This window comes from Vulpes lagopus, chromosome 8 (assembly GCF_018345385.1).
Source record: "Vulpes lagopus strain Blue_001 chromosome 8, ASM1834538v1, whole genome shotgun sequence".
NCBI lineage: Eukaryota > Metazoa > Chordata > Mammalia > Carnivora > Canidae > Vulpes > Vulpes lagopus.
In genome coordinates, this window is record NC_054831.1 from 134,647,989 (window position 1) to 134,667,994 (window position 20,006).

Below are 20,006 nucleotides of genomic sequence, written 5' to 3' on the forward strand. Positions count from 1 at the left end.
GGCGGCGCCGAACCGCCGAGCCCCGGGCGCGCAGGGCCTGACCCGGTCTCCGGCCAAGTCACGGTCTGGGGACGGGCCCCACGTCGGGCCCCACATGTGCGCCGTCGGCTTCAGATCCTGTCCCTCTGCCCACCCGCCCGCTCGGAAAAAAGGTGGAAAAACTGATGTGCACGTGTTCACGCTGGTGCACGTACGTGTGCGTCCGCGTGCAGAAGGCCGCGGCCTCCCCCGGGCGTTACTCCAGGGGCCTGGAAGAGTCCGCGGAGGAGCGTCTGGAGCCGAGTGACCGCATCGCGGAAAACGGCCCAATTGCGAGGGAGCGATTTCGCCCCGCGGAGGAGCCACACGACGCGGCTGGAGGCGACCCTTGTGCACACCGAGCTCGGCCCGGTTGGGACCTCAGCGGCCGCCGCGGGGAGGTAGGTGCCCCGCGCGACAGGCGAGGGAACAAGGCCCCGAGGGGAGAGCGCTCTGCCCGAGTCCCGCGTGCCCAGACCCCGTGGGCAGCCAGGCTTCTGAGCCGCGGCCTCGCCATAAACGGGCCGCGGACGTCCGGGGCTCACTGGGTCCTTCTCCGCGGCCCCAGACTGGGCACCGTGAGCGCGTAGTTCAGTAGGAGTCATCACTTGTTTGCTCAGAATGGCGCTGTGAAATGCTGATTCAAAAAACCTGCATTGGCTGTCGTGTAGATTCTACAGGGTCACAGAGTCCGGGCCTCCCGTCTTCTCTCCCCACGGATGCGAGGCCCCCGGCACAGCGCTTGGCACATGGTAGGTGTGCAGTAGGTGTGCCAGGGGCCGAGGAAAGACGTGAATTGGACACGTGGAGCGGTCAGACAGTCTAGTGGTTGAGAGCACAGACCCGCGCGGGGTTGCCGAGGTTCTGGTTCCAGGGCTCAGGAGCTCCGTGACCTCAGGCAAGTTACTTCCCGCCCCCGGGCTTCATGTACAAATGGGGGACGTCGCCAGGGCCTGCTGCAGAGGGTGTCATGCTAAAGGAGTTCACTTAGAGCAGTGCCCGGTGCACCGACTTGAATTCCTGTACTGCGGCCCAGGAAGACTCCCAGAGCAGGCCCGAGCGCCTGACGTCTCCGTGTAATGAGTGGTCTTTCTCCAGGGGAGCCCGTGTGACGATCACATTCCTCAAAAAATCCGGTCAGTATCTGCGGGCCCACACGCTCCCCGCATCCTCTGCCATCTAGAGGTCACGTCTAACCCTCCCCCCGTTGAAGCGGAGGTGCTAATGACGTGCTTGTGCCTGCTGCACTGTGGCTGACCTGCGGCTGGCTGGCGCCCAGGCTACGGCTTCCAGGGCGGTGTCCTGTCTGCTGTTAGCAGGATCCCTCACCTCTGGGCGGGCCCCGTGTAAGAGGCCAGCCCAGCCCGAGGCTGCCATGCTGTGAGGCAGCCCAGCGCCACTTGAGGCCACGTGTGCCTTTCTCCGCCCTCGCTGAGGTCCCAGCCAGCGGCCGGCAGTGACCACCAGAGTCATGAAGAGGCCAGACTCCTCCAAATGACCCCAGCCACGGAGTGGCCCGGACACTGTGGAACAGAGACAGGCTGTGTCCCCGGGCCCTTCCAGGTCCTAACCCACAGAACTAGGACACTACTACTGATGGCTCTTACCTGTGCTTAGGCTGGTCTGTTACACAGCACTCGGTAGTACCTGGGACAACATAGAGGATTTCTAGACGGCACAAACGTGCTAACCATCCCGAAGGCCTCTGCTCCTCCCAAAGGGATGGACTCCGCGTGTCAGAGAATGCGTACCACTTGCCCATCCCCCGCCTCAGGTCTCCTTGCCGAGAAATCCTGTCTACTCGCTTGTCTGATCCAGCGGTCTTTATAACCAACCTGTGTCCCTAATAAAGCAGGAGTTGTGGCTGAAGACGAAGGGGCCTGGGATTTCTGCACAGGGAGGCCCTTTGCTGGACTAGCCACCAGACTGTCCCTGCGTGCTCAGGTTGGCAGGGACAGACTTGGCCAGGGCCAGAAGTCCCACTTTCCACACGAGCTGGGTAAGAAATGGTGAACCCTGAATAGTCGTCACTGGTCGGGCACTCATTTCCTCCTCAGAACAGCTCATCACCCCCTTCACGTGGATGAGAACAGACACGAGCACCTGGGCTCAGTAACACGGAGCGCAGCGAGTTCCTGGCGGGACAGAATAGGGACCTGGGCTCCTACCCGGGAAGCTGGGCAGCCCATACTAGAGCCCGTACAGGTTTTTACTGATCTTTCAAGCCAGTCACAGAAGGTAAAATTCAAAAGCACAGGAGCCTCTATAGTAAAACCAGTTTCCCCACCAAGGACGTCGGCAGAGAACCAGATTCCTATGCCCTTGCTGTGTGCCAGCTACTGTGCCAAGTAGTTTATCCATAATCCCATTTGTTGTCCCAATAACCCAAGGAAGTGATTTTTAACCCCACTTTGAAGATGTAGAAATGGCAAGGTGGAGGACTCGGGTGACTTACCTGTGGGGACAATGCCGGTTAGCAGAGCGGTGTACCCTCCGGTGTCCCGGCTCACCTGTGCACTGACGCCCCTCCGTCTGTGCTCTAGCACTTCCTGTGGGTGAGTGGCCAACGTGGCGTCGCGCAGTGTGGGGCCACACCCACACACCCCGCCATGCAGCACACAGGGGAGCCCCACCAGGAACCTTCTGAGGACTGGTTTGCAGAGTGAGCTCCCCACTGGGTGCTGAGAAGTAATTTGGTTTCTGACTCTCAGAAATCCCACTGCTTCAGGGACAGGTACACCTGACGTGGTCGTAATAATGCCACATACAGGAGCTTATCATGCGCCAGGCACGGGCCTATTCTTACTCCGCGAATCCTCAAAGTAGCCTTGAGGAGACGGTACCATTATTGTCTTTTACAAATGAGAAAACTCAGAGCAGAGATAGTAAATAATTTGCCCAAGTCCAACAGCCAGTAGGTGAAGGGCCTGGATCTAAAGCTTCACGGCTTCTGGAGGGTGAGCAGGGGCTTCTACTGCAGGTGATCATTAGGATTTCAGACACTCTTGTGGACAGTCCAGCCTCACATTCTGTCCCCAACCCCTCACCAGTGTTTCTCTGAGGGAACTCGCTCTCCATCCTAGGAACGCCTGTCTGCCTCGAGCAAGTGGTCACCAGTCACCTGTGAGAGAAGCTGCATCGAGTGGTTCTTCCCCCTTACAAAAGAGCCCTGTCCTGGGCAGTGACTCAGCACCTCTTAGACTTGCAGGTGGGGCGGGGAGGGGTGCTGGCCCTGTCTGGCTAAGTAGTCACATCCAGGCTGAGAGCTTCAAACATTTAATGAAAACATTTAATGAAAAGGGTCGCCTCCCATGATAGCTCTGTGAGCCCCTGCGCTTTTCTGAAAGAGGTCAGAGGTCAGATTCCGCACCAGCTGTCAAAACAAGGAAGCCCTTTGCTCTATTCTAGGGTACTCTCAGGGCTTTCTAAAGCATTCCAGAGAAATCTTCCTGGAGTTAGGCTGCTGGAATGAAACAATTACACTGGCATCAGGCCACAGAACACTACGAAGTATGCTGGCAGGAACTTTTGTCCTTGAGTAAATAAGATAAAGTCGATAGGCCAGATTCGAGGAGGCTTGGTTGCTAAAAATCCCACCCCAAACCCAAGCACCTGGCTCAGGGCCAAAGAGAAAGAGGTGGGCACCCTGAGCCCACCATGTCGTGTAGTAGTATCAAGTGTGACAACACAAAAGGCATGAGGACTGTCATCAGTGCACGTCCATGGACCCAGTGCCCAACCTGGGAACACATTCGGGTCCCCTGTATCCCCTTCTCGTCCTTTCCCACACAGTTAATCAGGATCCTAACTTTGTTGTGTTTCTTGTATTATTCTGGAGTCTTCTTTTGGAGAAAACGCAGAGGAAAAAGTGAACAAGGCTCAAAGGAAACAGACTCCAATGTGATGAAACCTGCTGCAAACCTTCCTGCCGGGGGTGAGGACGGCTCACCGTGGCCAATGTGAGACTACTGAAGTCTAGAGAAGACGGTAAGTAGAATGTACCTTTTATTAAGTGGAGAATGGGAAATCTATTACATGATACGAAGATTCCAGTTTGAGAAAATCCCACAGCAACCCTTCCCATCTATGCGTGCTTCTATCAGGGGAAATTGCCCTGCCTCCCTAATCACAGGGGACACGTGGAAAACTGCTGCTGGGAGCTGATTCATGATTCACGCTGGTGTGCACGCGGGCACCTCCTGCTCGGCCCCAAGGGGCCAGGCCAGAGGGCACGGTGCTGCTCACCCAGCTACTTTACAAGTAAGTAAACTCACATTAACTTTTTCAGGAGTCTCTTATGAGAGACCACTTTAAAAGGTCTGAGCAGAAAGTAGGGCAGAGGGCTGTGTAAGCAGTGGCAAGTGGAATGTCCCAGTCTAGGGAATCGTGGCGGGTAACCAGTCTGGTCAGGCATTGTATGAAGAGGACGACACGCTGCCACCGTGGCCTGTCCAATTGGTGTGGATAAACTGTCCAGGTTTGGCTAAGAGTTCGTAAGTGTGAGCCCCAAAGTAATCCCGCTGAGCCTGGAAAACAAGAAATTGGGTTGGTTGGAGTAATATGTGGACACGCCACCCTCGGCACCAGCCAGGTCGATGTTTGGCACCTACTCCGAGAGCTCACCTGGATGAGGTTGGCCGGTAGCATCTCGTGTCTGTATCCATCATAGAAGGAAAGGGCGGTGGTGAAGCAGGGCATGGGGACACCCGCCTGGACTCCGGTGCTCACTGCCCGCCGCCACGAGTCCTGAGCAAACACAAGCCACAGACAGAGAAGATAACCACTCCCAGTCAAAGCAACAGAATTCCATGTGCATCGACGCCCGTTAAGTGAAACACAAAACCCGCTGAGACGGTTCCCACCACCCAGCGGGGGGCTACCTACCTGGCAGTTTTCAACCGCTGACTTGAAAAAGTCATCAAGTAGTAGATTCTGAAGTTGTGGGTTCCGATCAAACGCATCCTTTATCTTTCCCAGGAACACGCTGAAATTAGGAGGGAAGAAATGAACGAACGTTAGCCTCAGCACGCTGAATGCCAGCAGAGCAGGGAGAGAAGTCAGGAACAGACACACGCCCTAGCGGGGTACAAGCTTGCTCTCCTCATCCCTTTAAGCCAGCTGCTGGCTCACTGAAGAGTGCCAGAGTCCCAAGAGGCGAGGCCAGAGGGCACGATGGTTCTCACAGGACCACTTTAAAGGGTGTAGCGCAGACAATCTGGTTTAACAGCTGACATACGGCATAAAGGCGGGATGTGACCATGTAAACCAGTCCCAGGGAAACTGTCCACACAGGCGCAGAGACCACCACTCTCTGTGCCCCCCGCACTCACCTCCTGATGATGCAGCCCCCTCTCCACATCAGGGCGATGGCACCATAGTTGAGGGTCCAGCCAAATTCTGTAGCTGCCTGTCTCAGCAGCATAAAGCCTTGCGCGTACGAGATGATCTTGGAAGCATAGAGGGCCTAAAGAACCACGGCCGTCAGAGTGAGAGCCAGCCACGTGCCTCCCGCCCGCGGTGCAGGTCCTAGCATGGACAGGGGTAACCGGGCGGGGCTGGACTCTGCTGCCCCCACCTGGGCCTCCCACGTCCTCCCACCCCACTGCCTCCCGAAGCACCAACAAGCACCACTGCCAGGGACTGGGCCCCACCTTCCGAATATCTTCCAGGAATGCTTTCTTATCACCTTCAAACTGCATCTTCTGGGGACCCTTCAGCTTTTTGCTAGCCTGAATCCTTTCATCCTTCAGAGATGATAAGCATCGAGCAAAAACCGCTTCTCCTGCGCAGGGGAGGGGATAACATTACCAAAGTTCACACAGAAAACCGGAGGGAAAAGAGTACACATAAGCCAGAGAGGGTGAGGAAAACTAGAAAAGGAGCTGGATTTCCAGCAGTGCAAAGAGCTGAAGTCTCAACCTTGGGCCACAACATCTAACCTGGTGCAGAACACTTTTAAGCTTAAAAAAGGTTTTGAATTTTGAGAAAGCTCTAGACAATTTGAGAACTACAAGTCCAAACAAGTCAATCTTCCAACATAAATACAGGTATCAACCACAAAGATCAACACAACATTCAGAAGGGGAATTGGAAGTGCCTGGCTGGCTCAGGCGGTGCGACTCTTGATCTCAGGGTTGTAAGTTCAAGTTCGAGTCACAACACAGGTGAAACCACTATTACTCAGAATTTGTCCATTGGTCCATATATAAAGTTTCAGTTTCACTTGAGAGAAATTTAATTTTAATTTTTTTTAAAGATTTTATTTATTCATCAGAGAGAGAGAGAGAGGCAGAGACACAGGCAGAGGGAGAAGCAGGCTCTATGCAGGGAGCCCGACACAGGACTCGATCTCGGGTCTCCAGGATCACACCCTGGGCTGAAAGCGGCACTAAACCGTTGGACCACCTGGGCTGCCCGAGAAATTTAATTTTTATTTTTTTTTTTAATTTTTTTTTTTTTTTTTTTTTTATTTATGATAGTCATACAGAGAGAAAGAGAGAGAGGCAGAGACACAGGCAGAGGGAGAAGCAGGCTCCATGCACCGGGAGCCCGATGTGGGATTCGATCCCGGGTCTCCAGGATCGCGCCCTGGGCCAAAGGCAGGCGCCAAACCGCTGCGCCACCCAGGGATCCCGAAATTTAATTTTTAAATGTTCAAACTCTCTTCCTTAGAAGCACTCACTACCCCTCGAAAACTAGTTACCGTCAGGCTGCCTTGGGATTGGGCTGGACGCTCGGCTACGGTTGCACTGCCTGGACATGGGGCCCATCTGAAACGAGTACTGAGGAATAGCACAGGCTCACCCCACAAAAACTCCACGTGTAATTGTTAAAATTTAGTTTCTAGTACATCCATCAGCACCACGATTTTACTTGAATAAATGACATCATGATACGGTATTTTAGTATCAAGACATTTACCATCTTCAACAATTAGCCCTTATAGAAGACTCCTGCTCCGCTGACAATTTATATAATTAGGATAAATTACTCGAAATATTCCTTCCCCCACAGACAAAATGAAGTCAAATCTCTGGTCTTTGTTTTCAAGGAAAAGAACCAGCCCTACACCTGACCACCCTGCCCAAACTCCAAGCACCCCACGAGCAGGCATCGCTCATCTTGGGGCAGCACCCCTGCCGTGCCAGCAGCGCACACACACGGTGGCTGGGTGCTGGAGGGGGACTCAGCGCGGGAGGGCGGAAGCCTCTGGGTAACAGCTGGCGCAAGGAGGCCAGCGTGGCGCAACACTCGGTGTTACCCAAGGATCAGCCCGAGACTCACTTCCCCCTTAGTTCCCCAAATGAGAATGGCACCGAGCAGGGAGTAGGCCTGGCCCGCCTTCCACTGGCAGAAGGGGACCAAGTCTCTCAAGCGAGAGGAACCTACAGTACTCCTGTTGGGGTCCACGATGAAGAAACCGTCCCCCGCTGTCGTCCCCGAGGTCCCTGCCCAGGGCGGCACCCAGCAACTAGCAAAAAAAAGTGACTGCTTCCTTCTGCAGAGCTGGCTATGCAACCAACTTGTCCTCAGGGCACCTCCCAGCACTGTCCCTGGTCACGGGGAGCCATAGTTCTACCAAATGAAAAGGAGGGGGGAGACGAGGGAGGGAAAGGCCGCCCGTGAGCGGATGAGCAGAGGGGAGAATGTTTTACTGGAGGGGGAGCAACGATTAGCCCTTCATTCAGCATGCTCGCCACCTTGTTTTATTCTCCATTTTCAATCTTGCCAGAAGTGTACCTATCTTATTCTTAAAGGACTAACTCGTAGTTTTATTAATTCTCTTATTATTTGTTCTCTGTGGGTTTCTGCTTTCTAGAATTTCCTTTCCCCTGTATCTTGAGTCTGATGCTTAGCTCACTGCTATTAAACAAACATCATGCATGAAAAAGAAACACATGAATGGCCAGAATGGTGGATTTTTGTTCTAAAGGGAGAGGGAGGGAAAGAGGGAGGGAGGGAATATAAAGGACCTGAAATGTATAAGTAATACTCTCTTTTTAAAAAAATATCTGGGGGAAGGGCGCTTGGCTGGCTCAGTAGGAAGAGCAGGTGACTCTTGACCTCAGAATCATGACTTCAAGCCCCATGCTAGGCAGAGATTACTTAAAAATAAATAAACCTTAAATAAGATAAAGTAATAAATATCAGGGGAAGGGGGACACCTCAGCAGAACATTTATAATAAATGCTGAGTACATAAGCTTATGTCATTTGGTAAACTTGTGTATGAAAAATTTCGTACGGTGACCTTCCCCCTTAGAAAGTCATGGGGGTCACCAGCCACTGTTCAGTCACTCAGACAAAAGCAACCCCGAAGGTCGAACTGGGTAGGAAAGCCAGGCACTCCCACGTGCATCTCAAAGCCACAGGAGGGAGAGAAGAGATTCAAGGGCGTCAGCCTCTTGCGCTGGAGCAGAAGGCACCGGAGGCCGCCCACGTTCCCCCCGAAGACCCGCTCCCTAGTAGTCAGGCTACCCCCATCTTCCAGGACAGCGAGAGCAAAACCAGTGAGACGAGAGGCTTCAGCGGAAGCCAGGCCGCACGTTACCGATGAGGGTGACGGGAACGCCGTACTCCAGGGCTGAGATGGCAGTCCACTTCCCCGTGCCCTTCTGCCCTGCGCTGTCCCTGATCTTGGGCAGCAGGTGTTGGCCATCACTGTCTCGGAACTTGAGAATATTGGCGGTGATCTCAATGAGGAACGAGTCGAGCTCCGTCTTATTCCATTCCTCAAATGCCTAGTGCGGGACGCGAGAGGAAACCGGGTGAGAGAAAGCAGGGGCTGCCCAGAGGCTCCCTTCCCTGGCTCACCGCCTTCCTCTGCGAATACAGACCCACGCGCTCCATCTGCTCTGCCCCGAGGCTCCAGGGCTCTAAGTGCGTGCGAGCGCTGCCTCCCGAGCTGAGTTTTCTGCTCACCACCAGTCAGCGGTGTGTGAGGTGTTATGTAAGGTACGTGACTTCAGGTGGTCATGCCGGTGACTGCCAGCACCTGCCAGCACGTTCTTCCCACAGAGCCAAGCGCTCCTCACCTCACACTGCTGCCCCCTCAGAGGCCTTCCCTGCTCCCCGACCTCCTTACTCCCCTCTCCTCTTCTGTGTAACAGTTACCGCCAACGAATGTCTGCATAGTTGCTAGCCTGGCTTCCCAGCTCTGTGCAGACAGGGACTTTGGTCACATCCCCAAGGTTTAGAACAGTTTCTAGCACACAAAGCAGCAGGCGCAGTATTTGTTGAATAGATACGTTAACCTCTAAGTCAGTCAGTTACATTTGAACACAAAAAATGAAAAGCGCTCTTCCAATGAAAATCAAGTTAAACTGTTTTGGAAAGAACAGTCAAGGCGAATCAGTGAAGCCAAGTGGGGACTGCCAGGAGGACGGGTGCCCGGCGGTCTGAGTCGGTGGAGGGTGCAGATCATGATCTCGGGGTCGTGAGTTCAAGCCCCACACTGGGTGAAGACGATTAAAAAGGTAATAAACTTTAATAAAACAAAAAGTGAGGAGGAAAACCTGTAAAAAAAATTCTGGAAGGGTTCTGCTGCAGACATCTCACAAGTAAGTATTCCTAAATCGTGTTCCACATGAAGTCACTGGGAGCAGAAATTGCAGATGGTGAGAGAGAGGACTACGGTGCTGGCCAGCAGAGCCACGCCTCGAGAAAAGGACTGGCCGGGTGATGAATGCGCCTTCCTCTTTTCAGTTAAAATAAATGTTACCTAGTAACGATGCAGACTGTCTAGAGAATGGAGTCCTGACATTTACCTCGACGTGTATTTTTAAAAGATCAAACTGATATTCGATCAGGTTTAGTAAAATGCCAGAGGAGAATCTGGGTGGTGCCCACACAAGCATTCTTTCAACTCTGCTGTACGTTTGAACATCTGGTTCATGATAAAATGTTCCCCCCCACTCTGACCTTTTTGATTAACTGTCAAAAAGCTGGTTCCAACCTGACCAGGAAAGCAAGTTTCGATTCCGCCTCCCGTGGGGGACGATGAGAGGACCAGTAAAAGGCCACAGGCCTGACAAGGGAATGGTCACTAAATGGTGGTAATGACTGCCGCCCAGGTAACCTGGGGACTCGGCTCAGTGACCAGCTGTCCTATCTTACCGCGTCCCCTGATGGAGGCCGAGACCAACCTGCCACCAGCAGTGGCCACAGGAAGGAGGCAGAGGAAGGCTTCGTCGTGGCCACAAACCCCTCTCATCTGAGCAGAGTCCCCTGCGGCCGGGGGCAAGGCCTGGGACTCACCTCCGCCATCCCGTTATGCTCCATGCCCAGCACATCCCTCATCAGGTGGTAAGCCTCACAGATGAGCTGCATGTCCCCGTACTCTATCCCATTGTGCACCATCTTCACAAAGTGTCCTGCTCCTTCGTCTCCCACCTGTCAGAGCAACGAGCACCAGGAGGCCGTCAGAGCGGCGGGTAATACCTCAGAAAAGCCCACGTCAAGTTCTTTGGCAAGGCTCCTTCCCCCTATAAAAAATGACAAATATGAAGCAAATATCTGCAGTATTTTTAAAATTAAGAATCGCTCCATAACAGCTCCACACAGCTCAGCACAGTCCGGCATGACTGCAGACTCACTCTGAATTCATTCCTCTCAAGGTTTTTCCAAACATCCCAATTCACTGCGAGCGCCCACAGCTCCTCAGCCACTGTCTCCCATCCTCCCCCGTGCCCCCAGCCCTGCCCCCAAGTGAAAGGAGCCCTCGTCCTCCTGAGGTCACCGCTCTCCTACTCACCGGGCTTACAGTAAGTCGGCTAAGTAAATCATTTGTACTTTTAAAAACATATAAATGTGTCGTGGTTGTTTCTAACGGCTACCAAGCCCAGGAACGTGTTCCTGCCAGTCTCCCAGCGGCCAAGACACGGACTTATAGGAACACTGGCAAGATGTATACAGTCAGAACACCAGCCTGTGAGTTTAGGGCAAGAAACTCGACTACGGATCCTTAGTGCTTACAGTGTCAGTCCCACTGGCTCGTTCCGTCCCTGCAGGCAAGCTGCGCGGGAAGCCAAATAATCTGAAAACTGTCTAGCGGGCCAGGAGTCAGAACAAAGGGGTATCGTGGTCAAATACTCGGTGGCATCGGGTGCTGCCGTCAGTGCATCCATCCCCACGACAGGCGTCCCCTGCGATGTCTGCCGGGCCTGGTGTGCCGTCTCTGCTCTGTCACCGCCGGGAGCCGTACTGTGGACGCCCACATCACAGACTTCCACCCTCTGAGCTGCCCCCTTCTGATTTGGACACCTTCTGCGGCTGCTGAGTAACAGGGCTAATAACATCTTGCTTCACCCCATCCTTCCTGTAACTTCACGAATGAACTAAGGCGTCCCTGCTCTTAGTATCTCTACCAGCTTTTTCAATATCCTGAGACTAACGCCCTGAGGCTACGGAAAGTCAATCCCCGACTTGATCGGGATGCTTGAGGGCCAGTGCTAGTTTTTTCTTCACCATTCTGTCCTAAGCATGTCTACAAAGAGGGGACTGTTGCTGTCCTGTTACTGTAGTAATCAGCGACTGAGGCCCGAAAGTTCCCTTCCTAATCCTTCATACTAATGAGAAAATCCTCAACCCTCCAAACCCAGCCCAGCACCTCTTGGCCTAGGCAGACTTTGCCCGAACTCCATGATGGCTGGTTAAGACGTATGGACCAGCATGGGGTGCCTGCTGCCATCACTGGGCCTGGTCAGGCCTCCCCAATTCCTCGTACACCTCAGGCCTTTTCCATCTCCCCTCTTAACCTCCCTCATACAAAATAAAACTAAAAAATGGGATTAGGAGCTAAAGAGACCTCGGAGACCATCCAGCCCACCCCCCATATTTTATAGACAAGAACACTGAAGCCCACATACTGTACTGAGTCACTCATGTCACACAGTGAATGGAGAGCCAGAATTACAGGCCAGGTCTCCCAGCCTAGTGCCTTTCCCACCCATGACACGGTCCGAGGCTGCAGCAGGGATAAAACTGATTTTAGCAGCAACACAAAATGCAGGGAGGGAGGCATTCAGGAGTGAGCCTGGGCCTCCCTCCCATTTCATGAAGGCAAAAGGCCATGTGTAGCGTACTCTGTTCAAGGACAGAATACCTGCGTCCCAGGCTACGGGCGAGATTGTCCACATCCGTGGCCAGGACATCTGACCGCATCAGCCACTCAGTCCTCCTTCCATGCAGGCAGAGAAAGCCCGCTTTTGATTCTGACATTTTCTTCATTTTCATGAAGTCACACGGCTAAAACAAATCTCGCTTCACCTCATCCTTGCTGTAACTTCTTAAAGAATCCCAACTTTTAGATGAATTGAGGAGGCCTATTTCTAATACCAGCCTCAAGGCTCTGAAATATTAAGATGCAAGGACATGTAAAACAGACATGCATCTTGGGCCTCAGCTGCGCTAGCGACTTCAAGACGGAGATGCTTGTCACACAACTAACTGCTGCCACAAGGTGGTCCTGGCTGTGTGCACTGTGTCATGTTTGCGCCCAAGTTACCACCTGGCTTGAAAGAGAAGCCAGAACTTGCCCAGTCACAGCAGGGTTCCCCCGATCCGACCTTCGCAGCAATGCCTTGGAAGATGGTCTTGATGTGGGGCCTGTGGGGTGGAACCGTGTAGTTTAGCTGCTGAAAAGAGGGCTGAGATCTCAAATATTCAAGGACCTCCCGCCACCCCCAATTTTTTTCTCCAAATAGGAGGTGGAAGCGCCCCCCTTCATGGAAAAAGTAACCAATGTGCCAAGACCACAAGGTAAGCCCATCAGAGGCTGCGAGTCTGGATGCAGGTCACCAGGCGGGGCGCGATCCTGGGAGTGCAGAACTGCGCAGGTTTCCCGGAGCAGCGTTCCTTAAGGCTGCTGTGCTTCGTCCCTCCCACTGGCCCGCAGGAGGCCAGGTTAGCTCACGAGGCTTTCTGCTTCTGGTCTCCTCACTACTTACTAATAAAGGCTTCTTTACAACAAGTTTTTGGTAAAGACACAGAATTGACAGAATTGCAAAGTTAACGTTCAGGATTAGAGCTCAGACAGCTAAATGTTAAGCTTCAGAACATCACGGAGCTCATACTGAGCATTTCAGATTTCGGTGTGGCTTCTACTTCTCCAGCTGGGCCTGAGAGAATGAGTCCAGGAGCAACTGGGGCACCTGCGCCTTATCAGATGTTCTCACGTGTTATCGTCTGTGTCCCTAGCCCAAGATAAATGTTCGTAAGCTGCTGAGAGGCAGGAAGGAAGGCCTCTCTCTACTTCTAGATTTCACATACTGCAGGGGTGCCTGGGGAGGCTCAGTCGGTTAAGGGTCCGACTTTTGATTTTGGCTCAGGTCATGATCTCAGGGTCCTGGGGTCGAGTGCTGTGCTGGGCTCTGCACGCAACAGAGTGTCTGCTTGGGATTCTCTTCCTACCTCTCCCCTTGCTGAAACTTGTGCACCTGTGCACACGCTTTTGCTCAAATAAATAAAATCTTTAGATTTCACATGCTGCAGAGAATTCCCCAACCTATCCATCAGAGAGGGAATTTTTTATTTTTTTAAGATTTTATTTATTATTTATTCATGAAAGACACACAGAGAGAGAGAGAGAGGCAGAGACACAGGCAGAGGGAGAAGCAGGCTCCAGGCAGGGAGCCTGACGTGGAACTCGATCCCGGGTCTCCAGGATCACACCCCGGGCTGCAGGCAGCACTAAACTGCTGCGCCACCCGAGCTGCCCGAGACAGGGAGTTTAAAAAATAACCTTCCCCAGTAAGCCCTACACCTCTGGGAACTAGGCTGGGTCACTCCTTACTTTTATACTTAATATAATTCTAGCATATTTGGAATTCAAACTCATTCAGAAAAGAATGGTACCTTTCCACATCTCCCTCAACAAGATCCCTCCTTTGCTCGCTCTTTCTCTTCTGCTTCTCCAGCCCTATCTGGCTCTCTCAGTCTGTGTCAGGGGTGATTACTACTTGCACCTTTTCATTTGGATTCTCTGTCCTGCTTGCCCCCCACCCCCACGCCTTACCCACTCCTCCTCTTACATCACCAGTGCACCTCCCCCTCTATGGCCAACACTTCCTCTTACATACAGCACAGTGAACAGTGCAAAATTTGTTTTTCCCACAAGTCAAATAGAAAACTTCTACCTCGTTTTCCCAGGCACAAAACAGGCAGGCCGTGTCAGATTTTTCCATTACTCACAATTGTTAAATAAACAGTTATTTTAGGACTGTGCATCAATTATAGAGGCAGACATTACTTCTAACTTCAGACCGTGCCCAGGACATTATTCGAACAGAACCTTCCTTAAAGCCTCTAAACTCTGTTAAGCCTGTTGAGAACGTCCTAGTGTCAGTCTTGGAGGAAGTAACAGAAGACAAAACGCAAAAGAGAATATGCACATATGTGATGTCAAAGTAGCGAAAGGTATAGATAAAAGAAATATTTCTAGCATCTCCAACACTCAGGCACCACTGAGATCAGGGTGGCAGAGATGCCCATGGCTCACCCTCCTCACAGCTCAGGCTCCCTTATGCTGACATGGGGGTGGCACCTTGGATACTCACCAGGCCTCTTTGTCCCCTCCTGGCATAAGGGAGGGGCCATACCGGGCCCCCTCCTCTCCACCACTGACTCCACTCCCCACAAACAAGATTCCCTTGGCCTTGAGGTCTCGACACCGTCTCTGGCAGGAGAGAAAAACAATTTCATTATGCTTCCACTATTCCAAAATAGTTTCTCTCAATGAATGAAGAGGAGGTAGAGGACAGGTATGGAGAGCCCACACTGGATGCGAAATGGCCCAAGAATCCAAGAACCTGATCATTCAAGAAATTTTATCCTGGGGCACCTGACTGGCTCAGTGGTAGAGCACACAACTCTTGATCTCAGGGTTGTGAGTTCAAGCTCCATGTTGGGTGGGAGTCTACCTTAATAATTAATTAAAAATTAATTAATTAAAAAGAGAAATTTGATTGCCTCAGTTTGAGTTAGGAAAAAAAAAAAATCCGGGAGCCCAGCTGGCTCAGTCAATAAAGCAGGTGACTCTTGATCTCGAGGTTGTGAGTCTGAGCCCCATGTGGGTGTAGAGATTACTTAATAAATTAAAAAAAAAATTCATGAAGTTTAAAATAGCTACCCTTCCCCCAAAAGGAAATAATAAGGCCAACACACATTCTCGGTTCCCTAGAAGATCTAGGACCATAAGACTCCATTAAGAGTTGGTGGGTTTTCCACGGTTATACTTTTAAGAGCTGGTTTTATACAAGTATGACTTTCTGCCATTCAGCACTTGAGATCATTCAGGGTCTCCTACACATGAGGCCAGTAGAGCCGTGGCTCTCAACCATATTGTACACGGACATCTCATGGGCTGGAGGCGGAGGGACGAGCTAGGCACACACGGGCAGCCCTACTCTATCTAAGCAGAAGTCATCTTTCTGAGTTCCACGTGTGATTGAGGAGACCTCAGGTACGTCTTAGCAGAAGCAATGGTTGAGGATGGCAGCTCCACACCAAGCCCCAGGGTCGGCACTACAGAAGGACAGTCCACTCCTTTATCACAGGTGCTATGCTGATACATTTTTCTACAATGTTCTCAGACCCAGGAAGAACTCAGACTGAAGAATACTTACTGTGGTGTCCCTGTATTCAGAATTTCCTCCATCGATGATGATGTCACCAGTGTTCAACAGTGGTACCTGTAACCAGATACTAGCGTTAAGGTGGGCCGAAGAAATGAAAGACAAAAACAGAATGTACTTTGACCAGTTGAAACAAGAATTTCTCTCAAATAAATCCAGCCTGAAACTTTAGTTTTCAGTAGTCCTCCCTCCCTTGGCTAGAGCTGGATCCTATGGACAAGGATAGGGCTAGCAGCCTAGTCAGAATTCTCTGCCAGTAATACTGTTCTCTTTAAAATTTTATGACAACCAAAACCTACCTGCAAAATTTTGTATTTCCATTGTGTGTCACTGGCTGCTTTACATCCCCAAACACTGGGAACAGGACTTGTTCTAAAGGATCACGTCACTTCCTGTAAAATCTGCTCAGGGCAGAGTGGAGGTCCATAAGTAGCCATCAGTTGGTTTGGTGCCTGACCAAATGACGTGATCAGCCCTGTCTGGAGATGGCAGGAGACCAGACCTCGAACTAGCACACCTTTCCACAGCACAGCTAGGTCCGACTCTATGAAGTTATTATTCAGACTCCCTGCACGAGGCTCCAGCGAACACGACTTCGTATTTTCTTATGCTGAAGAATAAACTGCCACTTTCCAGTCCATTCTGTGCGTAGCTAATGGTGACCAGCTTAGCATCCTGCTACACAGAAAGCTTGGTACGTCCTTTCCTTATCACAGCGTTCTTCCTTTCTAGATCACTTTTTTTTAATGGTGGCACACTGGTTACAAGGTCCTCTCCCGGCGGAGACACCCCCACTGTTAACATGACTCCCGTAAAACATCCCTTGCCTTTGTTTATTGTCACTACATTCTCACAGTGAAACATTTCTTCTAAACAGCTAATGCCTTGGTTTTTTCAGAGCTGTTCCTACAAAATGGTTTTGACTATCTTTTTTTTTTTTTTAAAGATTTCATTTATTCATGAGACACACACACACGGCTACTTGCAGGGAGCCTGACGCAGGACTCAATCTCGGGACTCCAGGATCACGCCTGGGTCTAAGGCTACACCGCTGAGTCACCCAGGGATCCTGGCTTTGAGTATCTTCTTAAGTCATTTCCCCAGGTTCTGCTCCACCCATATGCCGTGTGTAGTTTTGTGGGTTCTGCTGGAGGAAAGAGCACCCAAGGCTGCACGGCACTGGGAGCGAGCTTGTTCCCAGAAACTGTCTGTGAGGTGTGTTGAGGGAAGGGCCCCAGAGGTGCCCCAGAAGCCGCTCACAGCATCGGTGCTTCAACCAATGTTGCTGGGCACAGTCCCCGGGGAAACAGCTATTTTCGCCATTGGCTCCTCCTCTCGAGACCCCGGCCATCCCATTGGGTGAGTGGTCCTGGGCCCTTCTGTGAGGGGACAGCCTGGCAAAGACCACATGCCCTGGCCCTGGGGCCATGGGGGGGGGGGTGCCTAAAGGAGGGGTCAGACTACAGCATTAAAGAACCAGAATTAGCACCTAACGCAAAGCTGTCCCCCTTCCGCTGAGACTCAGGGCCAGAAGTACAACAGCAGAACCTCTGGGGCACTTGGGACTTTGTCACCTGCCCACCCTAGCATGGCCACTGCAGCCCATACATGTATTTTTCTTCCAAAAAAAGATACACTTGCTAGAGTCAACAAATCATTCAGAAGTACCCAGGGCAGCCCGGGTGGCTCAGCGGTTTGGCGCCGCCTCCAGCCCAGGGCCTGATCCTGGAGACCCGGGATCAAGTCCTGCATCAGGCTCCCTGCATGGAGCCTGCTTCTCCCTCTGCCTGTGTCTCTGCCTCTCTGTGTCTGTCATGAATAAATACAATAAATAAACATTAAAAAAAAAAAAAAAAAAAAAGAAGTACCCAGCATGTAGTTCCTAGGATTCCCTAAGGGAATCTCATCATTCATATTAAATCATACAATGATTTACAAGCTGTTACTTTATACATATGCTGAGAAAAATGAAATCTTCTAACTTTTAGTGAAGAGAACTAAACATGCTTAACGTACAACCAAAATAATAAGTTCTTTTGAATATCAAAGACAGGGACTTAGATGAATACTGTTTGTTCTTACTGTTGATGAATTCTTATGGAAATGTCTTAGTGTCCTCAGAATTTCATTCTTACGTAATTATTACCACCTGAGGATATGCGGTGACTTAATTAGTGCCAATCACGTTAACAAACACCGAGATATTTAAGCATGTTTTGTCTGAACTGAGGAGTTCGCATCCAGACACGGGAGAGAAAAAAAAAAATCTCCTAAATAAAAATAACCGAAGGAAGGAAAGGGAGAAGCTGCCCCGCTGGCAGCAGCTGGGCACAGAGCCGGCCTCACCAGTTTGCTGATGAAGTCGTCGACGGCCTGCCCGGCCTTCACCAGCAGTATGATCCGCCGCGGCTTCTTCAGCTTGGAGACCATCTCCTCCAAGGAGTGAGCACCAACCACTTTGGTTCCCTTTGCCTCGTTGGCCAAGAAATCATCCACTTTGGAGATGGTCCTATTGAAGGCGCAGACCTAAAAGGACAAAAGGTCGGATGAGGAGGACCCAGGGCACAGAGGACCTTCAGACCCTAGATCACGGGGAAGCTGCTGGGGCCGAGGCAAGGAGTGAGCCCGGGCAGAGGCCAGAGGCCAACAGCCGCGGCAGGTCAGCGGGGTCGCCCCCGGCCCAGCTCAGCGTCAGGCCAGGAACCAGCAGCCGCCGCCAGTACTCGGGTCTGAGCGGGCACCTCCCGCTGCGCCGCTCACTCCTCGCTCGGCCCCGGCCTCACCCGGCAGCAAAGTGAGATCTCCGCTCCCCAGACGGGGCGGACGCCTTCTCCAGGATCGAGGATCGAAGCAGACCCGTGGCGTCCGAGCCACACTCCACGAGGTCGCTGCTTCTCGTCCTGGGCCAAGGCCCCCGTCCCGCGGGAGCAGCAGCAGCAGCAGCAGCAGCAGCAGCAGGTGGTCGGGCCCCGCGCCCCTCCCCCGGCCCCGCGGGCAGCGCGCCCGACTCACCACGAAGCCGTGGTCGTTCATGTTCAAGATCAAGTTCTGGCCCATGACCGCCAGCCCGATCAGCGCGACGTCAGCCCTGCAAGGGGGCAGGGGGGCAGGGGGGCAGGGGGGCAGGGGGGCAGAGGGATCAGCTCCGCCCGAGCTCGCCGCGCCTGCGTCCCCCGCCCCAGGCTGCTCCCGCCCCCGCCCCCCTGCTCCCGGCCCCCCTGCTCCGGCACCCCCCCGGCGCCCCGCCCCCCTGCTCCCGCACCCCCCCCCCGCCCCCTGCTCCCGGCCCCCGGCCCTCCTGCTCCCGGCCCCCCTGCTCCCGCACGCCCCCCCCCGGCCCCCCGCCCCACTGCTCCCGCACCCCGCCCCCGGGCCCCTGCTCCCTGCCCCCGGCCCCCCTGCTCCCGCCGCCCCCCCGCCCCCTGCTCCCGCCCTCCCGGCCCCCTGCTCCCGGCCCCCCGCCCCCCTGCTCCCGCACCCCCCCCCCCGGCCCCCCGCCCCACTGCTCCCGCACCCCGCCCCCGGGCCCCTGCTCCCTGCCCCCGGCCGCCCTGCTCCCGGCCCCCCTGCTCCCGCACCCCCCCCCCGGCCCCCCGCCCCACTGCTCCCGCACCCCGCCCCCGGGCCCCTGCTCCCTGCCCCCGGCCCCCCTGCTCCCGCCCCCCTGCTCCCGCACCCCACCCCCCTGCCCCCGGCTCCCGGCTCCCCGCCCCCCTGCTCCCGCACCCCGCCCCCGGCCCCCCTGCTCCCGCCCCCCCGCCCCCCTGCTCTCTGCCCCCGGCCCCCCTGCTCCGGCCCCGCCCCCCGGCCCCCTGCTCCCGGTCCCCCGGTCCCCTGCTCCCGCCCCCCGGCCCCCTGCTCCCGGCCCCCTCCGCCCTCCCCCGCCCCGGGCCTTCCAGAGGCGGCGACCCCGAAGGACCCGGGCTGCGGGCCGCGCTCCAGGGACCGCGTGGCCCAGGACGGGTCGGGGCGGCTCCGCCGGGAAGTCCGGGGCCACCGGGCCCCACTCACTCGGCCATGGCGGCGGCGGCGGCCGGGCAGGAACCAGGGAGCCGGGGGCTGAGGGCGCGGCGCGGCGGCGAGGCTGAGTCTTATCCCCAGGCTCCCGGGCCCCCGGGCCCCTCCGGCGCCGACCAATCGGAAGGAGGAGGCGGACTCTTGCGGCCGCGCCATTGGCCCCGCCCGGCGCCTGTTAGACCACCCGACGCAAGCCGGCCCGCCCACCCCCAGGCCGGCCCAGGAGAGCGCCGAGCACATCGATGACCTCGCCGGAGCGGGCGGGGGGCGGGGCGCCTGGGACCTGCACGCGGAGGCTGGGCGCGGGGCCGCAGGCGCTGGGACAGCGGAGGGGGCGGGG

The 20,006-nt window shown here is 54.1% G+C and overlaps 1 protein-coding gene and 1 long non-coding RNA gene across 3 annotated transcripts; one reads left to right on the forward strand and one right to left on the reverse strand.

Annotated features, from left to right (window-relative positions):
- The first annotated feature begins 87 nt into the window (after window positions 1-87).
- Window positions 88-7,913, forward strand: LOC121497131. 2 transcript variants are annotated; one of them, XR_005989410.1, is made up of 4 exons: window positions 88-2,017; window positions 3,857-4,005; window positions 4,870-4,872; window positions 7,070-7,913. It is a non-coding gene; the product is annotated as an uncharacterized LOC121497131 (long non-coding RNA). The 2 variants fall into 2 exon arrangements; XR_005989409.1 differs by lacking the exon at window positions 4,870-4,872.
- PGD (phosphogluconate dehydrogenase) lies at window positions 4,011-19,757 on the reverse strand. The gene is made up of 13 exons (XM_041766290.1): window positions 19,661-19,757; window positions 18,662-18,737; window positions 17,996-18,175; window positions 15,641-15,706; window positions 14,573-14,691; window positions 12,554-12,623; window positions 10,275-10,409; window positions 8,569-8,758; window positions 5,670-5,800; window positions 5,349-5,482; window positions 4,903-5,002; window positions 4,642-4,764; window positions 4,011-4,544 (listed from the first exon to the last, which is right to left on the reverse strand). Exons 1-13 carry the CDS (start codon window positions 19,666-19,668, stop codon window positions 4,425-4,427), a joined length of 1,452 nt encoding a protein of 483 aa, XP_041622224.1. The 5' UTR covers window positions 19,669-19,757; the 3' UTR covers window positions 4,011-4,424.
- Window positions 19,758-20,006: the final 249 nt, after the last annotated feature.